This window comes from Nyctibius grandis, chromosome 9 (assembly GCF_013368605.1).
Source record: "Nyctibius grandis isolate bNycGra1 chromosome 9, bNycGra1.pri, whole genome shotgun sequence".
NCBI classification, from domain to species: Eukaryota; Metazoa; Chordata; class Aves; order Nyctibiiformes; family Nyctibiidae; genus Nyctibius; species Nyctibius grandis.
In genome coordinates, this window is record NC_090666.1 from 20,155,677 (window position 1) to 20,180,707 (window position 25,031).

The window sequence follows — 25,031 nt, forward strand, 5'->3', positions numbered from 1 at the left end:
ATATTGTATATTTGCTAACAGGTAACAAAGCTATGCTCTTTGACTTATTCATGTGCTTTCTTAAGGAAATAAGGCTCGTGGAATTGTTTTGCCTACTCACTTTCTCCTTCTTCAGCCCTTATGCCATTATAACTTTTGATAATAACTTCGGGCAATTTCGATCAAAGGTGGTGGTGGAGCGGAGGTGTCACAGACAGGATGGCCCAAAAAGTTGCATGAAAATGAGTAGCTGTGAAAAGGTGAGAAAGCTGGTGTTCTGCTTGAGAGCCCAGCAGGTGGGGTTCAGCCTGGGCCATTTGGCCAGCCAGCAGCCTGCTGGCCAGCCAGCTCTTGAATTAAATCAGCTAACCCGTATGTATGACTGCACAGAGAGTGTGGGACAGCTGAAGGTATTGCTGTGGGTGATGGAAGGAGTAGGAGGAGTTGGAGACATTGGAAAGACTTTATGATATTTCATAAGCTGCAGAACTTGTCTAAAATACAACTGTGTTTGGATTGGAAGGTTGACATTTCATAGTTGGGAATAGTTTTATTCCAAAAATAGGACAATTTAGGGGCGTTTTAGAATAGAAGCCTGAAGGATGTATCCATCACCTTTTATTCAGAACTTGCTTAAGATATGCCTAAAGACAGTGCAATGTGTCCCTAAAGTCTGTAGAAATAAGATGTCTGCTGTCTATGTTAATTAAACTTTTATTTTTTTTTGCATGGCAGAAAAAAAAAGTTTGTTCTGAATTATCCACAAATATTTAAAATCAATGGTTTGAATTCAATCAGGACCAACCACAGCTGGTTGGTCAAGCTGGTAAAAAGACAGATACCCACAAGGATTCTTATTACACTGCAGCCAAAGCAGACTGGGCTAGGTGTTTTCCTTACCTGTTTGTGGAGAATGGGAAGGAATGGCAAATACTGCCCTGAAACTGAGATGAGAAAATTGAAAGGGAATGTCCTAATGAAAGAATTGTAGCTGGTCAATATGGAGGTACAATTATTCTCCTCCTTGTTGATCTGCTTGTGCAGTGAAGGCTGTATTGCTAAAGAGACTCCAGGGTGGTTAGAAACTGCATGGGATAGAAGTTTCTGATAAATAATGTATGAATAGATGTTGGATTCTTAACTACCTCCACCCTAAGATGAACATACTCCTACAATACAGCTAATTTTTGCTGTCATGAGAAGATGATTTGAATAAAATGTGCATGTATTAAATAGACCTATAGAGCTGGACCAACAGGAGGTGCCTCACAGGTTTTATGAAGAAAGTGGACAAAAACCCCAATTGCTGTTAGTATACATCATCTTTATTAGCTGGGCATCTTAAGGTAAAGTAAACCAGAATATAGAAAACTCAGAAAATGCTTATGTGGGAAAGGATTCTCTCAGACCTATCTAAACACCAAGAAAAGGTTATTGCTGGCAACCAGTGTACCCAAATTCATGGTGATACGTTTAGCTGCAAACACAGGAACTGTTTTCATTAGCAGTCCGGCTGCAGCTTTTGTTGACGTCCATTGCCAGTAGTGGGAGCACTGCCTGGTGCGCATGAAACTTCGTAAGAGGGGAAGCCCAAATGCAGAAATATGTTAAATTCCTATATGTTAGTGCCAGCTAAATACTTCAGTTGGACAATCTTAGAGTAGCGTATAGCCCTGTAGGTTTTACAAAAGTGAATTACACTGACTGCAGCTGTCAGGAGCAGCTGAGTCAGTGTAGTATATGGCTCAGCTGTAAGGATAAAGAAGGGCACGCCACATACAGCAATGTTTCAGTGAAGTGCAGTTACACCAGGAGAGCTACTGTAAAAGTACAGAATTGTAGTCCCTCTGTTGAAATAAATATTTAAGAATTTGCTGAAAGGGTTAATAGCCACTAAATCTAGAGAGTTGATTTAATTGATGAAAACAATCAAGTGCTTTTCATCTTGGTGGCCCATTAACAATGGCCGTTTATTTAGCCTTTGTGCTTAAGAGTGTGGCCTACTGCGACCTGCATTGAAGAGTCTTTCATTTGTGTTGCAAAGCAGTCAAGGCCATATGATGGGGCTAAGGGTGGCATTACAACAAGGAGGTTTTGCAAGTAATTGGAACAGTGTGTGTTCGGGGTGAGGGGAAGAGCAAAGAAGTTACTGGTTGAGAGCTGAAACCTAGTTGCATTTCTGTAGCCCTAACACACTGTTTGGGGGCATAAAACAGATCTTTGGTTTGTTAACATTTGTATGTGAATCAGGATGCAGTACCTGGCTTCTCTGCATCCACAAGTGATGCACTGTCACTGCTTCTATTTATTTTAGTCTTTTCATGTGAATCACACTAGGCAGATTCCTAGCAAATGATTGTGGTGCCTGGCATTGCCTGCAGACTGATCGCACAAGGCAGACAAAGAACAGAAGAGGGGGAATGTTTGACACAGTTTGCAAACGGGGGAAGTAAGGCACAGGGTAATTCAGCGACTTGCTCACCCTCTTGCCCACATTCTGTGGTAGATCTGGTACTGGACGAAGATCCCCCAAGACTCAAGCTAGTATCTTAACCTGAGGAAAAAAAAATATCCTTGTTCAAATATTCCTGACTGTGTCAAAGTAGTAATGTTTCAGCATAAACATGTCTGTCTCTTTCAGCTTAAACCAGTGCAAAGACCCCAAGTGGTGCAGAGTACAGCAGTCCACTTGGTTCCTCGAGTGAGGTGGATTAAATATATTTCCCTCCTATTCTCCATTGCATTTGACTTTTTCTGCCTTAGGGTAGAACTCCTAATGTCTAAATTAATCTGTAAAGCTTAAATGGGATTTCTCTTCCAAAACACTCAGAGTCAGTGGATAACCATTGATTGAGTTTAACTGAGTTGCCCTAAAACTCCCCTGGCATGGCAGCACATACAATGTTTCTCAGGCTTTTCCAGCAACAGCCCAGCTGCATTTTCATCATATTTTAATCTATAACTATGATAAGGAAATAATGTAAAAAAAAAAAAAGAGAATTAAATATTGTTCCATCAATAGTAAGTGAAATCTGGCCATGGAAAAAATTATGGATTACTGTTTTCCCTAACATTCGCAAAGCTGCAGTATCTACATTTGTACTTGTGCAGGGTGTAGGAAGTCAGCTTTTAAAGAAGAAAAAAAATCTTTTTGTTACTCTGTTGTGTATCTACTAGGCTTCAGAACACAATTCAGTGTTTACCTTCCTTCTTAATCCTATACTTTGTGTAATGCGTAAATGAGGGAAGCATTTTTAACTGTGTGGGTATTTAGTTGTGATGGCAGGAGTTAGTACCGCCAGACAGCATAAGCAGTTTCAATTTAAAATTATTTGTTTGCCCTTGCTATGAACATAGAATAAGCAATTAAAACCAAACATTTCCATCTGTATGAAAAGTTAAGAAATAGTCATTTTGTTTAAAGTTTCTTCTGAAATGCCATCCTGTCTGTATTGCACAACTTGCATTCACATTACTAAGTTGGCTGAACAATCAACATATTAAAAAGATACAAGCTGAGACTTCTCTGAGTGATGCTAAATTAAGATTTTTTTTGCCTAAGAATTCTTCATTGATCCATTCTTAATACAGCAAACACCTTCAATACCATTTTAAAAAATGAAAAAAATTATTGTAACTAAGGCTCATATAAATGATTCCAATAAAATAATTATATTTTCTAACCTCATTTTAATAAAAACTGAGCACCATTTCAAATACTCATTAATCGTCAGTGGGATCACTGCACTGTAAAAGTTTGTAATATTAAGTTTCAGGCTTATTTTTTAAATTCAATGATAAAATTAAACTTCATCGATTTCAAACTTCTGCAATGTCAGCTTTGCTAAATAAATTAGAGGAGATACTCCAACAGAAGAAGGTCTTTAATTAGAAAATATTCTGGTTGCAAATGGAACCAAATTTGTTTCAACTTTATATTAACAGTGACACATGTTTGGGGACTAGATTAAGCTTTAGGGCAAAAGACCTAATTCAGGGAAGTTCTAAGTCTCTGCAAGGAGAGATTGAGAAGGAACTTGGAGATCAGCTTTAGCTGTTGCAGTTGTAATCAAATACTCTCTTAGCCAGATTTCTTCTTTCATCACTTTCAGGAGCCGCTGTGGCAGAGTGCATTGCTGCTCCTCTCGCTGGCAGCCATCAGCCATTCTCAGTAACCTGACACAACTGATCTGGAGACTGTTGCAGTTGCAAATGCTGGAATGATATAGGCTACACTTCCCCTATCCTCATTTTGTAGAGATTTTTTTCTTCTGAATGCTTCTCTCCCCATTCATGATTGCACAATGTACTTGTGACAACCACAGTAGCTGTTTACGTGAAGATGGATTCTAGGAAAACACTCTTCTATTTCTAGCTGTCTTCAGTACAATATGTGTTTTCTTTCAGATCTCATTCTTTCCTTTTCCTCAGGAAAATCCCCACAAAATCCACCCATCAGCTACCAGTCTTTATTTCTTATTCTTGCTTGTTCTGTTTTTCTCAGAAGGAAACTAAGTGTACTAGCACCTGTAACCTGTCAGCTTAGGAGAGGCCAGCACCACATTCTTTGCAGTTCAACCAAGAACTACAGACCACAATTTGGCAGTTCTTAAATCAATCTATAAGAGTATCATCACGTATCTGGGCTGTAGCAACACATTTCCCCATGAAGCTCTGAAACTTCGTTTCTACTATCCGATGACCATGCGCTACCCTGGAGCAATATTACCTTGCATTCTTCAGCTATAATTGCAGCCTGTATGCTTTTTCCACCGCGTAAACGCCAGTACAGTCAACAGAAGGCAGCTGATTTTGGCCATGGCCATTTCAGCTTTTCCAGATGCACATTCTTAACCCCCTCAAATACCTGATATTTCTTCTCTGCTCAACTTTTCTCTAACTTTAACCTCTGTCCCTCCCACAGAAAATTACCATCGTGGACACAAAAATATTACCAATTTATATGGTTTCTGTGTTCGTCTTTCTTTTCATAGTCATTCTAGCTGTGTGTTAACCAAAAAAAACCCCCAAACTAATCCAAACGAAAACCCTCAAACCTAACCAAAACTCAAAAGCTGCCATGCCTCTTTCCTGGAGAAAAAGATGTCTTCTAGAGATGCAACTAGTCTTAATCTGTGTGGACCATAAAGCGTATACAAATTTCTTCCCTGGAAAAAACTTGTAAAGGAATCTTAATGGCTAGCCAGGAGAGCTGCAATGTCATTTGCGTAATTGTCCTCTGCTCAGCTGGAGTTTGGAAGAATATCTGCAGTTACCTCTCATTGCTCAGCCTGCACCAGGGATTCGTGGCTGCACAAAGTCTGCCTTTGCTGTTGCACTGGGATGCTTGTAAATCCTTAAGTTTTTTTATCTTCCTGTCCACTATGGTCACATTTAACTTGGCTGATGCTAATACACTCAGGAGTTTTGGTGGACCTTACATATATGTTTTATTAATAAAACAGTGCTGTGAGACAAAAGTGATGGTGATTAGTGTGACAAAGAAACAGCATCTGGTTAATACTCTGAGAAGCAGTTTATCTTTGAATAGAAAAGAGACACAGTTGTCAGGAGTAAACCCACTGGGCTAAACGTTTTTCTTACAAATAACGGTGGATTATAGTGTGCTGCTGGTCCCTACTTCTAATGTTTGGGAAATTATCTTTCAGAGAGAAAATATGCAAGTGAAAAAAAATCATAACTACTATCGGCTACAACAGGCATGTTTCCTGTTTGAGAATGAGATGTACTCTGCACCGCTGGCTAAAGTACAAATTGAAGGATGTACGATGGGCCAGAGAGTGAATTTGGTCTGGTTTTGCGGTTGCTGTTCTGTAAACCGAGTTTAGCACTGCAGTCCCTGCTGCTCCTATCAGATAAATGGACCCTCTACCGCCAGGCAGAACTGAAGCCAAAGGTACTTTTCCAAAACTGCATCCAGTTCTCCCCCGAAGCCTGCGCCCTGCACCAGTGCTCGGCAGCGAGATGCACAAAGAGCAAAGGCGGTAACAAAGCACAACCCGGCTAATTAGGTCAGAGCCGATCCGTGTGCGGATGCGACCACTGCAGCCCTCCTCCTCCTCCAGAGCGAGGAAACCCCCCGCTCCGCTCACCGTCGGGCACCGCAGCTTTTCCCGGCGCTGAAGCGGCCCTTCGGCCGAGCGCCGCCGCTCGCTGCCCGCCGCGGAAAAGCTCCCCCTGCCCCGAGGGGGCTGCCCCGCCGCCGGGCCGGGGCCAGGGCCGGGGCTCGCACGGCGGGCGCCGAGCGGGGCTAAGCGCCGCCCCTCGCCCCCTCTCTCCCTCCTTTCCTCCTCCCTCCCTCCGCCAGCCCTGCCCCGCCGCCTGGCATCGCCGCCGCGCCCGCCCCGAGCGCTCCCCGCGCCGCCGCTCCGCCAGCCGGCCCGCTGCCGCCGCCGCTGCTCGGCCCCGGCCGGGCGGGGACTTGGCAGGAACTCCCGGGGAGAGAGCGAGAGTGCCTGCCCCCGCTGCTACCGCTCCGCTGTGGCTTGTGGGTGGAGGAGGAGGAAGGTCTGGGCTCGGCGGAGGAGCAGCAGCAGCCGCCGCCGCCGGAGAGGAAGAGACAGGAGGGAGAGAGAGACGGAGAGGCGGCTGGAGCCCCCCAAAGTGCCCCCCCGTCCCTGCACTGCAGGCTACATTTCCAGCTTCATGGGCAAAGTGTGGAAACAGCAGATGTACCCCCAGTACACCACGTACTACTACCCCCAGTATCTGCAGGCGAAGGTAGGGTACGGCACGCCGGGCGGCGCGGCGCGGCAGGGCTGAGGCTGGCCCCGCTCCCGGGCGGCGGGCCAGGGCCGAGCCGGGACGGGGGCTCCGCTACGCGGGGCACGGGCCGGGGGAGGTGGCCAGGGTGCGCCGGGGGACGGAGACAGGAAAGAGCCGGCAGCCCCTTCCTGCCGGGAGCCCCCGGGCCGCCTGCGGCCGCCGGGCTCCCACCCCTTCCCCGCGCTCCTGACTGTGCCGTCTCCGACCTGTCTCCTTCCCTCTCGCCTTCCCCTCCCGCCGGCGGTCCCTCCTCTTCCCCAGGGCTCCCGGCGTGTCTCCTCCTTCCCCACCACGTCCTCGGCCACCCCGCCGCAAAGCGGAGCTCTGCGGAGCCCGCGGGGCCCCGCTCCCGCTGCCTTCACCTCCCGCAGCCTCCCTCAAGGCAGGGCAAGGACCCAAAGTTGAGCCGGCAGGCCCGGACGGGGACTGTCCGCTTCCAGCTGGGGTGGGGGTGTTTGACATCCCGGGGGATGGCAGGGCGTGCTTATCGCTGTGATGGCGATGGCCGTAATTCCACTTCCATGCGGACACCGGGGAGGCTGCTGGACCCGGACGGATCCGCATTGTCTGTGGAGTTGGACCTTTGTGAGCTGCCACCTCGCAGTTTACAAACTGCATTTAAAACGCATTAAGGGTCCAGCTCATGTTGGTTAATGTTGTACACGGGTAGCTGTTGTTTGCAGGAAAATTGATGTTAGTAGTTCTTGTGGTGGTGGATCTCCACCTTTATTTTCTTCCTTTCTCCTTCAAGGCTGTAAGGGCAGCCAGCCCCACTGCTCTAGAAGCATCATGCTGCAAACTGGCAGATGCAGAGGTGGTTGCATCAGCTGTCTGGAACATTTAGCATAAGCCTCTCCAACCACCAGTGTCACTCCTCACAAATCAGAACAGACCCATATGAGGCTTCAATGTGTGAACTTTTTTTTAGAGGTTATAACCGTGGTGTGAGGGTTTTTTTGGTGGTTTACGTGGGTTTTTTGGTTTGGGTTTTTTTTTTGTTTGTTTTGTTTTGTTTTTTTTTGCTATTGAAGTGTCCTGCCTGTGTGGCAATGACAGGACAAGAATTCCCTTCTCTTTATCTGCACACTTGATAGGCTCTTCTTTTTATTGTGTTCTGCGTTACTATATTGCGAAATGTAATTTATACTGTTTGGCTGAATGATAAATTCAGTTTGATAGTCATGAGGCATTTTACAAGTCAGCAGTGAGGAGGCTTTGAAAAGTGCTTTTGTATATATAGAAATTGATAGAAATATGATGAAGGTCTTTAGGTGATTTGAAATTACTAATCTCTTAAATGTGTAATCGACATCAGGCTAAATAGTACAGCCTGTAGCCATTTAAAGATTATGCTGCAGAGTAATCACTTCAGTGCTTTTTAGATATATATTTTTAATGCATTATTTTTAAGAAAGGTCGACTGCTTAAAGGACAGCCTTTTGCATCACTTAGCTGTATACTATATAAATATTCTCAAATGAAAAAATGCCTTTGTTCAGAAAGTTTTACCTTCATGATTTTGTGTGGTGTTAGTAAGTTACAAACCAAGTACATAACATTGAATATATATAAAGCAATGTTACTTGGCTTTTTTGATCTGTAAATAATTGAAGAGGGAGATAAACTGTAATAGCTTACTGTAGTTATTAGAGTATGATCCTAGAAATCCATGATCCTATGAGAAAGCTTGATGGACCATCTTTTGAAAATGTTTCCTGTACAGATAATTCAATATTGATTTGTATTACAGTCAATGACATCTTCAAAACATCTTGCAGTCTTTGCTATAAAACCGTACAGCCTGAAGTTATTTACTCTGTTTCAGCAGAGAGAACACACAGCCATTTGGCCCACACACATGAAATCAAGTATCTGGGATCCAGTGAAAGTTTCCTGTTTTCAGAGATCTTGATTTTATAAAAGAAATGAAAGAAAAAAAGGTGGCTCCTTGGTGTAGATAAAAGGACCAGTAACTGTAGGTTTCGGTATTCAGGTATGCAGAATACAGTAATAAAAGCAATGTTCCCACTATGGATCCTCTCTGAACATGTAGAAAAATTAATTTAATTCATAGTTTTCAGCTATTCTATTCTTTCGGCCCTAAAACAACCCATTGTCCAGTACACGAACTATTTCAGTAATTCTGGAGAAATCTTTGGTTTTTATTAAAGACCAATTATAATGGAATTGAATAGCCTTTGCTGAATGTATGGTGGGTAACGGTACATGATTACACTGGGGGAGGTAAAAGATTTTGAAACTAGAAGTTTTGCTTCTCATCTTATCTATATTTAAGTAATGATGGAAAATCTGCTGACTAATAAACTGCAAATGGATAATTAGGAGATGGCAGGACTTGCTCGAAGATCGGTTTTTCTGTGGAGAGCTCAAAAATACTCATTAGAAATTGCATTATTCCTAATGGCTCTTTAGGTTAAAATGTTGATAAGGTCAACTATTTTAATTGCTATAAAATACGTTGTAGATTTTAAAAACAGATTTTGTATTTGTCTGTTATGATCCTCACAATCTTATTCATGAAGTATTCAAGCTGGTTCAGTCATATATTCTGGGAGGAAATATAAACATTTGCTGTGATTCAGCACCTCCCTCCCCCTAATCTTAGGGAGTTCAGCATCAAAAGACATTAGTGAAACTGTGGACTTAAATGAAATGAACAAAATAAACATTGGAAGAAGGTGTAAGGCTTTTAATACGAAAAATCATTATGGCAATGAAAATAGTTTGAAATGGTTTCTAGTTGTAGCTTGTAAAACCTTCTGCATTTTTGGGACTGCCATAATTTTTACTCTGGCAAATAGTATGTTTGACTCATCTGTTACATTGTTGCGTCATCTGTTACATTGTTGCGTCTTCTAATGAATATATGTTTTAGGACAGTTCCTATATTGCAACATTGTATGGCATGTCAGAGAGCATCCAAAATGTTTTCCAAGTTCAATGCTTGTTTCTAAAGGTTTAGATACTTTCTTTAGCAATATTTCTGTAACATTGCTGTTCAAATTTTAACTCAGTTGTATTTCATTTCCTTACTTAATATTTTATTTTTAGTGAAGAGATTCTGTATTTCAACATTTTAGAAAATGATGTTAATTAAGACTGTATGCTTTACTAATGCTTAAAGGCCTCTCTGGCCAGGAGTACAATCTGACTTGCTAGGCAAAGTATTGTAACATTTAATGAGACAGAGTACACAAACAAACATAAATGTGTATATATCTCTCTAAGCCACAATCTGTTTGCTTTGGTCAAGTAAGGAATACAAGTGAATATATGTTTAGTTTTCCTTTACCTAAACATCAACTGTAATTCAGGGATACGATGCACACAGTGATTTACAAATAAATTGTGATAACTAACTGTATTACTGTTTTTTCCTTGGGCAGTAATGTGACAATATTTTACCGATAGGTTTCTGTATAACAAAGGAAAATTCTTTGTATAAGAGAGAGTTAGTAGAAAACAGCAACATTTTCTGTAGATAGCATGGTTTATTTAAAGTGCAAGCATTTAATAGTCATAGATACTATTTATGTGATACTTGAATTCTATTTCTTTTGTATGGTATTAGGTAACAACAACCCAGAAGAAATGAAATCTTGTGAATCTTGCTAAATTACCTTAGAGTGGGCTTCTAACTGTACAATTTGGTAGCTGCAAAATTAGTACCCTGGCAGCTATGAAAAGAACTAATATTTCTAGAAGTTTGTGTAGGTTTGTAAGCAGGACTGTCAACCGGTGTAAACTTGTAGTGAGCAGGCACATTCTGTCGTGTCAAAAACTTATTTTCAGGCTGTTGACAGCAAACTTTAAAATGGGAACCTTTAATTTTTATCCAAGCCTGTTGATGGCAGAGTAAGTAGGAAATCAGTTAACAGGGAATTTATTGTAGTGTTAAAGCAGATATGAAACTTTCTTATTAGGAGACACTGGATAATCCACAGTTTAGTGTCAGTGTATGAAGTTAATAGACAATGTAGAACCTTCTGGTTTAGATGCTTCTAAAGCAGAAGTGGGAGGACCCTCTAATGGTTTGCTGCTAATTAATACCTTTGCTCACCACTTTCTGTGCCAAGCACAGGTCTATTACCCTTTAAAAAGTTTTACTAGCTTATGAGGTGATTTTAATCAGCATAAATGATTACTAATTCTAATCAGTTTAGTTAGATTTATTCCATATGCACTATGACCGCAAAATCTGTACATAGTAAAGGACAAGTTCACAGTCACACAGAGTGTAGGTGTTTATGTTTATCAGGTTGGATAGAAATAATTTGCTCACTTCTTATTGTGGGAAGTTACATTAATTGTCCATGATTGTGATCTCTCTGGTTCTTGACTGGGCTTAGAAAACCATTTAAAAAAAAAAAAAAAAAAGCACAGGTTAGCTGCAGGCAAACTTTTTGTCTCCGTGCAGTTACCTGATACTGTGAGCCTCGTCAGCCTCTTCAATGTGTTCTCTCCCATTCTGGCCGGGCTGGGATTTTATTGTGCAACTATCCAAAGGATTCCTTCCAAAAGTGTACCACATTGTGGAAGGGAAAGAAGTGTAAAATTTACCAATTTTAAGAAAAACTTGAGAGTGCTGGTGGTGAGGTGAGTTCATACAAAGTTCTGCAAATGTTCGTCCTCCTTGCCTTGAATTACTCCAGTTTTGAATTATTCTGTATCAGGGCCTCTCTTGAGAAGTAATGTCAGATTAGTCCCATGGGCAAATATGCATTAGAAACAGGATGTAACCAGCTACATTGTTAATAGTAGTGACTTCAGGAAGGTTTAAACCTAAATATTTCACACTGGAAGCACTGCATTGTTTGGTGGAGTCAAGAAGGATGTATGTTAATATATCATGTATATTAATGTACATCATTGTAACTATCTAAACTCTGATAAAGGTAAAGGTACATGAAATGTAGAAATACTTCACAACATCATCATCTTGAAGACTGGCTTCATTGAAATCACCGTGAGTTTTGCCTTTGATTTCAGATGAGCAAGATTTTATTCAGTAGAAACTTGATTCATGTTTGGGTTATGCTGACCATGCTTAATTTGGGGGTGATTTGCAATGACATGATATTCATAATCTTCACTTTGGAGGAGAAAAAGTTAGGCAGTGTGACATATAGATTGTGTAATGGGGGCTGGAATCAAGGAGAAGTAGCAACGACATCCATAAGACGTGATGATTTTGTATTTTTTTCTAGGGAATCTTTTAAAAAGAGTTCTTAAAAAGCCATGACATTCCTCCCTTAATCCATCCTCCTTAGAGAGGGGAATGGTATAAATATACAAGCACTAGAGACTGAATTTGCAAATGATAACGTAAAAATATTTTCCCCACATCATTAATGGTAGAAATGACAGGTTCTTATTAGCTTTGTAATTTCTAGAATTTTGAGACTAAACTCATCCCTAGTGTACTGTGCTTGAGGCTTAATTTGATACTGTGTGATTGGCTTCATTTAACAAATGTCAACAAAATCTTGGTCCCTCTCCTTGATTCAGTAGTAACTTTCCTGCTGATGTATGAGTCAGATCCTGAGTCTGATGATAGTCTTATGGGACTGACTTTTACAGAAAAATGATAAACCAATACATGACTTGAAAAAGGCTTGAAAAAATTATTCAGTACTGTTTTCTTTTTGTGTTCGATTGTTAACCCCCCCCAGGCACCGGGTATGTTCCAAAACAGTGTCTTTGAAGTTTATATCCAGTAGGTAAGAGACCAGAATTACACAATATGTCTGATTTGTACTCGTGTATTTTCTAGCTTTACCTTCAACACAGGATCCCAAGGCAGTCATGAAAGGTGTGCAATAAGTTTGTGGGGGCAGAAGTTAATTTTCTTTGAATAAAATAGTTCTTTAAAGTATGTTTTCTTTCACAACTCAACTGTTACTCTTGGTAATGACTGTAGTTTTTTCTCATTACTTTTAAACCAGAGTTGAGCGTGCTATTTAGATTCTTAACCCTATTTGTAAAGGGAACCCTATACTTCAAAATACTTTGCTTCCAGTTAGAGCATAAAACTTCAGGTCTCAGTCTCAAAGATGAAATTTTCCTGAGAGTAAATTTCTAAGCTTCCACTTAGTGTTGAAGGAACAAAGAAAAGGCAATTAAAAAAAAATTTTCCAATGGAGAATAATACAATGTAGTAAATCATTCTCTTCTAAGTCTATTTCTCTATAAAACAATACCTCTCAGAAACATATCTATTTAGGATATACATCAAAAAACCACCTCAGACACAATTTTTAAGCTGCTTTAAAGTCCAAGCAGCAGTTTGAGCTGTCAGTGTTGATAGTAGATGCATCACTCTTACTCAGAAAGATAATTGATGCTACTAATCCAGTGCTCCTAATGAAGGGCACTTGATTGTGAAAGCAGTAAAGAAGTTTGAACAAATGTGTAGTGACAAACTGGAAAATATAGCTTGGTACCGTTAGATATTTCAGTTTGTCTTCCGAGTAGTCATAATCAAGAGCGAATAACAATGGTTTAAAAATTAAATTGTTTTAAATGAAATTATGCTTTTGGTTTGAGAAATAGTCCTTTGAAGATATATGCTCAGATTTAGCCAAAAAAATGCTACAAATTATATACTAATTTTTGTTGTATTGTATAGACTTTCTATGGCCTGTGCAAAGCAGTGATCACAACTATTTCTACTGGAAAATCACCTGCTTTGTTAGAGAGGTGAAAAATGCTGGAAAAACATGCCAATAAAAATCTGTTCTACTTGAGTTTAGTTCATTTCAGCCAAAACACAGGTACACAACAGATCCAGGTCATATTTACTGTGGCTAATAGGTGATAATTATTATCTGACTTCATGTGTTTTCTTAGTCTTCCTCAGCTGAAAATACTGAGACCTGCATTTAAATGTAATTTCATTAAGTTCTAAGCTGAATTATATTATCTCAGAATTGAGGAAGACAAAGAGCTTGGACATGGGTATAATCAGGTACCATGGCTCACTTGTTTCATGGTAGCTTTTGAAGCCACTGTGCTCTGTTCATGGTCTGAGACCATAAGGATACATTTAGTCTCAGTTGCTTTGATTTGATGAAAACATTTCAAAATATATTTAAGCTAAATTTCTGAAATCTCAGTGTATATATAAGGCCTGTGAAAAGTGCTTCAGAATCATTCCAGGTAGATAAACAGAGCTTCCTGATGCAAAACGCAACTCAAAAAGTTCAGTGTGACTTGTGCATTGAGAGGGAAGTATTGATCTTCTGTAGAGGGGCAGAGCGAATGGGCTTCACTTTGTGGATTTTACTACAGGTTAAGAACCGAATTCCCTTGCTTGTCTCTTGGCAACACACACTGACACAATTTCTATAGCAGTTTACAGGCTGTGGTAGTATCTGTGACCTCTTCTATCCCTCAGGCCATAGCTACATAATCACTTTAATTTTACGTAACTATGCACAGCAGCCAAAAAGGGCAGTCTTGTCTTTCCCCATTGCCCCCAGCAACTCATTCCTGTCCCTTCCCCTGTGCTGGCACTAGCATCCATATGATCAGTCAGTGGCTGAATCAAGAAACCAGTCTGGCTGAAAACTAACCCAAAAACCCCCAACATTTTTACAGTGGAGCAACTAATGAGATACTTAAGGAGTCTGAGATCGCATAGCTATGGGTGAAACTGTCTCCGAGAAAAGTACACGCTCCTGGGTCTCACTTTTGTACAACAAAATGGTGGTGCTTAACTTTTCTATATAAAGGCTTTCCACGTCCTTGGCCAAAAAGGCAAAAGAGTCAAGCCAAAATAAGGAACAACAGAGCTCTTAGGTAACCAAAATCTCTTGATTGTGTATATATGCAGATAAGCTAGCATCATTTTTCTATGACTTTATTTTCTCTTTTACTTTTTAAATTGGTTAGATGTTGGTGCACTAAGTGTTAAAAACCCATTTGAGTCTGTCTTTCAGTCTAACAACCAATGAGTGTGGAAGAAAGTGTGAAATAAGTTGCTGAGAGGGTTTAAGTTAGGTATAGGCCTGGGGGGGAAAGAAAGAATCAAACGTAAGTGGGACTTCCAGAGGCCTTGTCGCATAGTGTTACATCTAACTTTCCATTTTCAGCACAGTGCAACATTGATATTTTATTTCATTCTGGGGAAAGAGGGGAGAAGGCTGGCACTTCAAATCAGCAGCAGCTGCAGCATTAAGACAGGGGTGTTAGTGACTCATTTGGAAAAGTACTAGCTAAAACATTCTGTCTCCTAGAAAAAACATTCAAGAAGGGTTTATGATATAAACTTTAAATTTCATGAATAGTGCCTGTGACCTTCTGGTTTCCTCCGGGTAGCTTTTCTGATTAGTGACCGTTTGCTTTTGACAATTGCATATTAAAGTGAGGACAATACATGGGGACATTTTGGAGGGGAAAACATCTCTCTTAACAGGGTGAAAGACTCCAGAATGCCTCTTACTTCTTTTGACCCAGTCAGTTAGCCAAAAATTCAGATTCTTATTGTTCCAGGTAGAAGGAAAAAATGGTGATACTTAGTTGTTGCTTTGATGTAGTGGAATTATTGACAAAGAGTAGTCAAACTCCAGTTTCCCTGAACACAGGGATCTTGAATAATGGAAGCAGTTTCTTTGTTCTCAGTCCCAAATTCTTTTCCCCAATTCACTCTTCTCTCTGTTTAGGCCTTTTACGGGACCATACACTCAGTGTTTATGTTTAGGTTCTTCTCTACTCTTCCCATATCTGTATTTGGGTGAGGTTTTTTTCCTCCTCTGATGAAGATGTATATTTCCCTGTTTTATCCCCGGGTCCTACAAATGGCTTTGTTTAGCTTTGAGAAGGCTAAGGGGAGATCTAATTGCTGTCTAAATCTATCAAATGAGAATATATAGACAAGGTGGAGTCAGATACTTCTTGGAGGTGCATAGGGATAAGATCACAGGATAATTCAGTCTGGAAGGAACTTCAGGACCTCTCTAATCCAACTTTCTGCTCAAAGCAGGGTCATCTAGAAGATCAGACCAAGTTGCTCAGAGCCTTATCCAGTCTGGTCTTGAAAGCCTCCAATGATGGAGACGCACAGCCTCTCTGCACAACCTGTTCCAATGCTGGCTGTCCTCATGGTGAATTTTTTTTTCCTTATTTCCAGTCTGAACCTCTCTTGTTTCAACTTATGCTCGTTGACTCACCTTCACATCATGCACCACTGTAAGAACCTGGCTCCTTGTTGATAACCTCCTCAGAGGTTTCCATTCTACGAATGGAAAGCTGCTGTCAAGTCCCACCAAAGCCTTCTCTTCTCCAGACTGAACAAGCTCAGTTCCTTCAGCTTTTCACAGAGCATGTGATCCAGCCCCCAGCCATCTCGACGGCCCTCCACTGAACTTGCTCCAGGTTATCAATGTCCTTCTTTTACTGGGGGCCCAAAGCTGCCTGTAGTATTCTAGATGGGGTCTATCAAATGTGGGGATGGTCACTTCCCTTACCCAAATGCAGCCCAGGAGGCACACCTTACTGCCAGAGCATGCAGCTGGCTTATGCTCAGCTTGCTGTCTGCCACAGCCCCCCAGGTCTGTTCCAGCAGAGCTGCTCCCCAGCCTATATGATTGCAAGGGACTCTTCCTTTCCAGGTGCAGAACTTTGCACTTCTCTGATATAAAAATGTTAAAACACACCAGTCCCAGGACAGACCCTTGTAGTGCTCTACTTGGTGCTGGCCTCCAGGTAGAGTATAACCCATTAACTGTGACTCTCTGAGCCTGAGCATCCTGTTAGTTTCATTCCAATCTAGTTGTCCACTCATCCAGGCTATAATGTCTTTACCTTGGGTCCAAGAATATAGTGGGACACAATGTCAAAGTCCTTGCTAAAATCAATGTAAATGACATTCACTGCTCTCCCTTTCTCTAGTAGTTTTATCATAGAGAGGAACAGGCAATAAGATGCAACACAATGGACACAAGTTGTGACATGAGAAAATTGTAATTAGATATGAGGAAATTTTTTTTTCACTGTAAGGGTGGCCAAGCACCTGAACAGGTGCCAAGAGAGGTTCTGGAATCTCTTGGAGACAGTAAAAACTCAACTGGATGAGGTCTTGAGCAACTTGATCTAGTTGAACCTGCTCTTGGAGGGAAGTTGGACTAGATGACCTCCAGACGTCCTTTCCAAACTAGTGTGTGATTCTGTAAGGTAGACCCTGATAACTATCATCAGCATAAGAGGCTCCAAAGTAACTGTTACTGTTTCTTCTATGTTTCATCATTATAAGCTGTAATATGGTATTTGGAAAGGAAAGGTATAGAAGGAATTCCCTTTTTCTATTTAACAGAACATGTATTCTACAAATATGCAAATGACATTTCAATAATCTCTTCAGCATGCAAATTCCCTTATCCCATTTTAACAAATATCTTGTTTAAGCTGCTTAAAATTTAAGGTTTTAGGTTTGTCTATTTGTTTGTTTTTCTCCTGGCAGAACATTGTAGTGCTACAAAACTATGCTGTAAATTGTGACAGACATGTATACGTTCTCATACCAAACCACTTCTTTAGGCTGACATTTCTTGTTCCCACATCAAATCTAAATTTGTTGATAAATTCTTGTCTTGGACATGGATTAAAAATTAAATACAATAATAATTAACCCCAAATTAAATCTTGTTTCTTTCCAAGCAGACATTATTCAGAGGAACAGCAGAGAGTACTGAGGAAGGCTGTGTTCTGACTTTGTAGTAGAAAAAAATGGGAAGAATTAGCATGTTCCTATTGCTCTTCACTGACAGTTCTGCTATATCTCAAGTGACTTTTCTTCCAAATTACAGTAAGTTCATCAGCTGCAGAAGCTATGGATATGTGAAGGGTTTCCAAACCCACTCACCCAACTTCTTTAGCCCGCTCTGCTTTTATTAGCACTTCTTTGCAGTGTCTTTTATAAACTCACTCCCCCATATTTTCTAAGGACTTTCAATGGCAGGTATAATAATAGGAAGCTCTCATGATCCCAAACCCTGAAGTTAATCTTAAAGATGCTTCTTCTACTACATCTTCAAAAAAATAAAAAATCACAGCTATAGTTGACAGCCAGACTGATGAGGAGAAAAACATGTAAAACCCATCAAATGTCAGTTCATTTTTACACTGCTAACTAAATAATGTGATTATGGTTGTTCATTAATTCTGAAAACCAGGTTTCTTGTCAGGTGCCAGAATATATATTTAGGGACCTAAGACAGGATTATGTTGGCCTTAAGATGACTTCCTCATGGCCAGAAAGTTTCAGAGACAGCAGCATTATCACTCCAAGTCAGTATCACAGAAAAGAAATTACCTAATTGAACACTTCTTTATTTCCTTCTTTATCTTAGAGTGTTTACTGTGATGGTGACTGGGCTATCTGAACATAAATAAAAGTGAAGATTTTTACAAAAATACGGAATTGGGAAGAAATGAAGAGATATTTGTGCACTGGGGATGTTTCTGCTCTTAGGAATTTTAAATGCTATTCTTTTATTTAGTTGAGGGCTTGGGACTAATCAGGAGTGTTATCCAGCATCTAACACTTACATGTGGAATAGCCATGCATCTTCCTAGGAGAAATAGCAAAAAAACATGGTAAAGATGAAAGAATGACAAGTTTACTCTGCTGTGTTGCCCCAAAAAGAAGCAGAAAAGCAACTTGCATATTTTATATCTGCTACCACTTTCCTTCTTTTAAAACTGAAAGTGGAATCCCATGTCAGATGAATAATTGAATAATGAACAAATGAATAATAAATACTTTTTTTTTTTTACTCATATGAAACACAATGGGTCATTTTCCATGCTTGCTTACACTCTATTCAGCTCTGTGAAGGTTGGTATAAATGGCTCCTCTTTTACTGATATTTATATGAAGTTTAGAAACACATGTATGTTGAACAACAGAACCCCGGGCATTTCTGCAGCACACCTTTGTAAGAGTAGGGCTTTATCTGAGTGCTGTCTTCCAAAATGTATTCCGTCTTTCTCATTGATGGAAAGTGTCCTGCATCTCACCCAGCTGCTTTGTCATCCTGGGAGGATGCTGCAGATTCCTCTGTTCTGGTGGTGGTTGCTAATACTTGTATATACACATTTTAAAAATGTGTTGGATATATAGTTTAGTTTAGATTTACCTACCAATTGATAGAAAATATTCACTGTTGATTCAATTTCCTTGACTGAATAGTTACTGTTATTTGATTCTCGACAGTATGGTGTCTACTCTGCAGGATAGCCTGTGCTTCAAGTAACTTAGATATTGGACAATCAAGTGAAGTATGTATGTGTGTGTATTATTTATAAAATATTCTGGGTTGCTGTGTGTATAATGAAGGCATTCATGTGTAAAATGGTCACTAGTTGTGATTTTTTTCATAAATTAAGACCTTAGTCTTTCTCTTGACACTGATATTGAGCTCCATGTGTTCTCTAATTTAAATGGCTGTAGAATCTAGTCTTTGCAGAAAAATCATGCACCAGAATCTTACTTTTCTCTTATCTCAAGAAATAATAAACATTGTAACATTAATTTTCATATTTATTTCATTACAACCCCCCCATTTTTCAATTTAAATGAGCTGCAGAATCTCCAGACCATACCAGATGACTATAGCTTTAACGCAGAATTCAGGAGCCATTTGCTCTGGATCCCTTGGAGACAGTGGAAAGATGGCTCGCAGCTATCACGGATTGTATACCAGTCTGAGCAACTCTGGCTTGCCTAATTACTAGAGGATGTAAGGAGACTGAGCTGGGATTTCTGGGAGTAGAGAGCCATGTCTGGGAATGATAAATATTTCACAGTTTTAGTGAGAATCTTTTGATAATTGATACTTATAGGAATAGCATCTGGAAAAGAGGAAAGGAAAGCATGGCTCAGGGTACCAATGAGATAATAACAGAGAAGTAGTCTGGTTTCTGTAATTTTATATAATCTTGGCTTCACTGAAGCAACAGACACGTTTGGAAGAACTACCTACTGTTAGTCCTTACTCCCACATTGAAACCCAGAGCAGGTGGTCTCAGGAGCGGTGGGTTTGCAGAGAAGGGAGGTGGTTCCACGGAGCGATCTACTTTGCTTTCTTTGCCCCACTAGCATTGAACTTATCTCTGAAAGTGGCTTAAATAGGCTCTTAAAACCTGGCTGTAGACCTGTCTCTTGAGCCTTGTGTTGTCATTTGAGATAGGAAAAGAGGAAAAGGTAAGTGAAAAATACAAAGCTGGACAGAGGGAAAATATAAGGAAAACTAATTCTGAAAGAGGAAAATTGCTGTAGAGAACAGATAAGGGAAAAGAATAAGAGAGAAAAGAGCAGGGAAGAGAAAAAGCACAGTTCAGTGGAGAGGCTGTGGCATGTGTGCCAGAGCATGGCACAAGAGGACACCTCCAGCTGCCAGGCCATCCCCGGGGAGCTACATCTGCAACAAAAGGAGATTGAAGGCAGCATTCTGCAAGAACTCAGTTTGGGGACCGCTAAAGTTCAGCAAGAATTAAAGGTTATTTTTACAAAAACAATGAAGGGTTTTGGGGAATAGACAGGCAAGACCTCTGGGAAAGGCTTTGTTTTATATAGATTGTGAGAGGACAGAAGGTACTCATGGAGCAAATTTGGCAGTTGTCTTTGCCTCTTCACTGGTGCAGCCATATTGTGATACTGTACATAAAGTTACAGAGGTAAACTCCTCAGAATTGAGGACTTTGCCATTTCTTTTTATTTGTTGTAGATGATACATCTGTTTTCTTACTACATTGAAACTAGAGTAAGTGCAAGGACTTCCTGAACACACTTAAGTGACGTGGTGATGTTGCTATTCTTTTTGATATTTTATATGTTCAGAAATTCTCCTATCCTGATAGGTCTGGCATGAATCTGAATCCAAGAAAATATACAGTATGGCAAAGATTAAATGGAGTTAGCATCCACTTAGCAGCCAGAATACCACTATACTGTATCACACACTACTCCTGGCAGAAGTGGCTAAACAGAAAAAAAAAAACCTCAGAGGGCATCCATCTCAATATAAAAAATCAGAAGAGTATGCGTGGAAAATAGAGTTCAGTTGAAATTATACAGTATATCAGCCAGAGTGAAACCTTGAATTTACAGCAACATATTTTCATGTCTTTAAACTTTACATATACAGAGACATGCTTGCTCATATTAAAGTTTTCATCGTTCATTTGTGCTGTTTGTACTATGCCAGCACACTTACGTGTCCAAGCACGCTGTTCTGGTCATGTGTCAGTCAGCTCAGAGGCTAAGGTCCATCCTAGCAGCCTGAGCGGATCCGGTGTTTGGACTGGAAATAGCATTCCAGCCTGCTTTGGTGAGCGGAGAGGTGGGCTTTCTATTTAGCTTAAGATCAATTGGAGGGAAAAACAGGACCAAGAGAAGGTTTGAAGTGCTGAAGTCACTACTGGAGAAGAGCCTTTTCAGTTCCTATACCTGAGATGGGATGATTTGTATATTTTAATTCGTATTTTTTGTGAAGTGGCCACAATCACTCTCAAATGTGCTGTGGCCTTTGGAGGTGGTGGAGATCATGATATTACAAAGGGGTAACACAGAACTTGTATTTTTCTGTCACAGTCTACCCCTGTGGAGCAACACAGCCCAAAAAAGGGCTTTAGTTTTATGGAGAAGGAGTCACAAATAATAAATAGTGACTTTGCACTTTGAGTATGCTATCCTGAAGCCATAACTACATCTAACCAAGAGAAGATCCTTTTTACATTGTTCAGGTTTAATGTCTCTTTTTTTGTAGCTTTTAGCTTTGTTTCTTTTTGTTGTTTTTAAATCATTGGTTGTATTGGTGATGTTAGCCTTCAAAAACTGATAAAAATTCCAGAGTTTTGCAGCATACAGTTTCATCTCTCTCGTGTGTAGTGATCCTCTGAGAATGGTATTTGGCATCTAGTTCCTCTATTCTGATAGCAGGGATCTTTGAGAGGTAACTGGTGTGCAAGCACTGTGCACAGTACTGGCACAGCCAGCACTGGTGGAAGGCCAGGTATAAGGATTTATTAGGTATTCTGGAATAATTATCCCCAAATAATTTCAGGTGAGCAAAGCTTTCTTCTTGAATAAGAGTACCATTGTCCAAAACAGCTTAATCCACTTTCAAAGCCAGCTAAACAAGAAAAGGCATTCTTATTCTGAAATGTGATTGCCTTCTCATGGCATTACTGATAAATGTTATATTTTAAACTGTTATTCTGATACAATTTTTGTGCAAACATGAGGCTTCTGTTCCTACTTCTTTCCAGGATGAAGCCTTAAAGCTTGATGATACTGAAGTAAACACACTGGAGTGTTAGAGAGTAAATGCTATCAAAGGTGCAGAATATTGATGCTAACAAGATTTAGAGCTTGTCTACACTTAAAAATATAATGGAATTTATAAGGAAATACTTTTCTGGAATTATTGAGCGTTATAAAGTCCCATATAGATGTTCACACATCTGCATGTCCATAACAGGGGTTATTTCAGAGCAGTTCTGCTAAGTTTCCAAATGTAGACAAGACTTAATTAAGCTGACTTGATGTGCTAACCTCATGTCAACTAAAACTCTATTAACTGTATTGTCCTCTAATGAATAATTTTAATAGTTTTAATTATATGACTAAATCCAGTAATACCTAAAGTAAATAAATGCACAATGAATATTTATTCACTTCATTAAGTGAGCATTTTGCCTGCATGCAGTATTCAGGACTGGGCTCCGGAGTACTTGGCGGAACACAGATGAGATTTCATTGTGTTCTTTTGATGTCTCCTTTCTTGGAAATGATAAGTACTGAAGTTACACAGGTATCTTGAATTTAATTTTAAATTGAAAGGTTTCCAGGATATGCAGTAGTGCAGAACACAAGTAACTACATGAATGTGTGTATCATATTAACACATTTATATTGAATAGTAGTAGTTTTATAAATAAAAAGTTATGTTACACAGAAGAATGGCTATGAAGTTGCTTAGCTTTATAAAAACCACATTTACAATGATGTATACATATACATACATTTAATTTAATTACACTAAGTGTTGGCATGAGAGACCAACTCTGCTCAGTTATAGCCCTCCAATTAAAATTGGAGGGGAATGGAGTTAAATAAGTAATGCTGAGTAGAATTTCACTCTAAATACAGAAAAAACTCTGTTGCAGTCTGTAGCACATTCTACTTTTGTGACTCTTATAAACTTCAAAGAGAATTGTACATTTGCATCCCAGGGCAGAAACTGGCTGTGTGCTTGGAAGCATGAAACCTCTCAAGGTAATACTTCATAACTGTGGAATGTATCCCATGACTGATATCTAGCTAAGAACTGAGAATCAAATTACACATTAGAAATACTTGAAATTAAATATTTTTCTAGTAAAAGAGAGCATTATGCTGGGTAAACAATATATGTTTTCTTTTTCTAGACATGCATTGGATCATAAATATATGAAGCATTTAAATATGTATGTTTGTATTTCCTGCTTTAAAATTTTAGTAATGTTTCTTTAAGAAATAAGATTTTTTTTTCTTGAGTTAATTTATCAGAGTTTTATGTTTGACTCTTGTAAGTATCTATTTTTAATTTCTTTTTACATTCTTCTCTTCTTCACTACAATTATGTTTGGAGTGAAGAAGAGATACGTTGATCTTAAGCAATTAATTTCCAAACATACAGACTTATTTCAGCAAGGAAGGAGCAAACATTCCTAAACTCTTATTGGCATCTGCACAGAAGCATCCACTAAGGTGCTCTCAGTGGTATTCTATTAAAAAAAAAAAGTTACTGAAAACAAAAAATGAATTGGTGAACTTTGTTGTCCGTATTAGTGCATCTAAGATCGACAAGAATTACCTATTTAATTTCACACTGGCCCAGACACTTGCAGGTACAGACAAGCTGTTTTGTCCTCACGCGGACGTACCTTCTGTAGTGTCAACTCCACTCACTTTTCCTGAATCCATTCCCAGTACAAACTGAAGCTCTACACTGGTCAGGTTTAATGGGGGGTATTGGACTCCATCCATCTCGTCTTCTTACTATGATACTCCTGCCTGCCTAGAGTGTTGTTGGGCCAGGTGGGGAAGGTGACGATCTTGATTTTGGCTAAACAGCTCTCACAGCTGGGGAGACCCTTCTCTGTTGCCTTTGGTCAACATAAGGAATTGCTGAGGATCCAGCCAAACCTGAAGAGAGCCAATTCTTGTGGGAAATAGAAAAGGATGTTTATTTGAAATAAAATAAATAGTAAAGGAAATGCAGATTTTCTTATTTTTGTTATTTTACCTGAGGTTCTGTTCACATGAGCCCAGGTGGTCAGGAGGATTTCCTCTGGAAGCTGGGTTTGCCACTGCATGCGATAGACTACAAGGTACTTGGTAATTGATTTAGCTTATCAGTTGTTCCTCTTTATATTATGAAAGCACCCTGGCAGCCGTCCACACAGGTCAGGAATCCTTTGCACGAGGTGTGTGACTGCCACGGAGGGCTTTTGTGTCTCAATGAAACATGGCAGACAAAATGGACTTAGGAGGATATAAACAAATTGGGTAGTAGTAGTGTTTTGTGTGATAATCCTTGGGTTTAAGATAGACTATTGCTTTTTTGAAAACTTTGTTGCATAATGTGCAGTCAATATCCTGTGACTAATGGGTACTGTTAGGGAAATCTCCATAGTTAGGGAGATCATGTCAGACGCATTGGAGACCTGATAAAGAACAAAGCAACACATTAATCTCATTGTCAAAAGAACTATGTATACACCTCAGTTCCAATGAAGTGAGATGTTATTTTTTGCCAATACTTAATTTCTATCAACTTGAACAGCCTTCAGCTCTGTGTCACAATTCTTAAAATGTGTAATCATGGAAATAGCATTAGGAACTATTCATGTAGTTAAGAATATTCACATGATTAAAAATTTGAAGTTCTATCTGACCTCTGCAGATCAAGTCTGAAGAATTTTGCCTGTGTTTACCATAGCTCTGAATTGTCTAGATTCTGACAAACACATCCATAAAAATGTAGGTGTGTTGAACTTTGCATAAGTTTATAGACATATGTAGTTGGGGTTGGAGAAATACTATACTGGTTATTCTGTTACATTGCAAAATAAAAGCTGATTACAAAAAGCACATCTTGCAGTACTCATCCCCAAAAAGGGATTTCACATGAAGACTATACATTTGTATGGAATCTAATGACCATTTCTTCAGTGAAATTTCACTGTCCTGCTGAGCA

General features: G+C 39.8%; 1 protein-coding gene across 2 annotated transcripts in view; it reads left to right on the plus strand.

The window, feature by feature from the left end:
- The first annotated feature begins 6,502 nt into the window (after positions 1 to 6,502).
- Positions 6,503 to 25,031, plus strand: part of RBMS1 (RNA binding motif single stranded interacting protein 1) — a 148,141-nt gene continuing 129,612 nt past the window's right edge. For both annotated transcript variants that reach the window (XM_068407501.1, XM_068407502.1), the window contains exon 1: positions 6,503 to 6,720. In XM_068407501.1, coding sequence (XP_068263602.1) covers positions 6,646 to 6,720 — 75 coding nt within the window. In that variant the 5' untranslated portion in view covers positions 6,503 to 6,645. The remainder of the gene's footprint in view (positions 6,721 to 25,031) is intronic.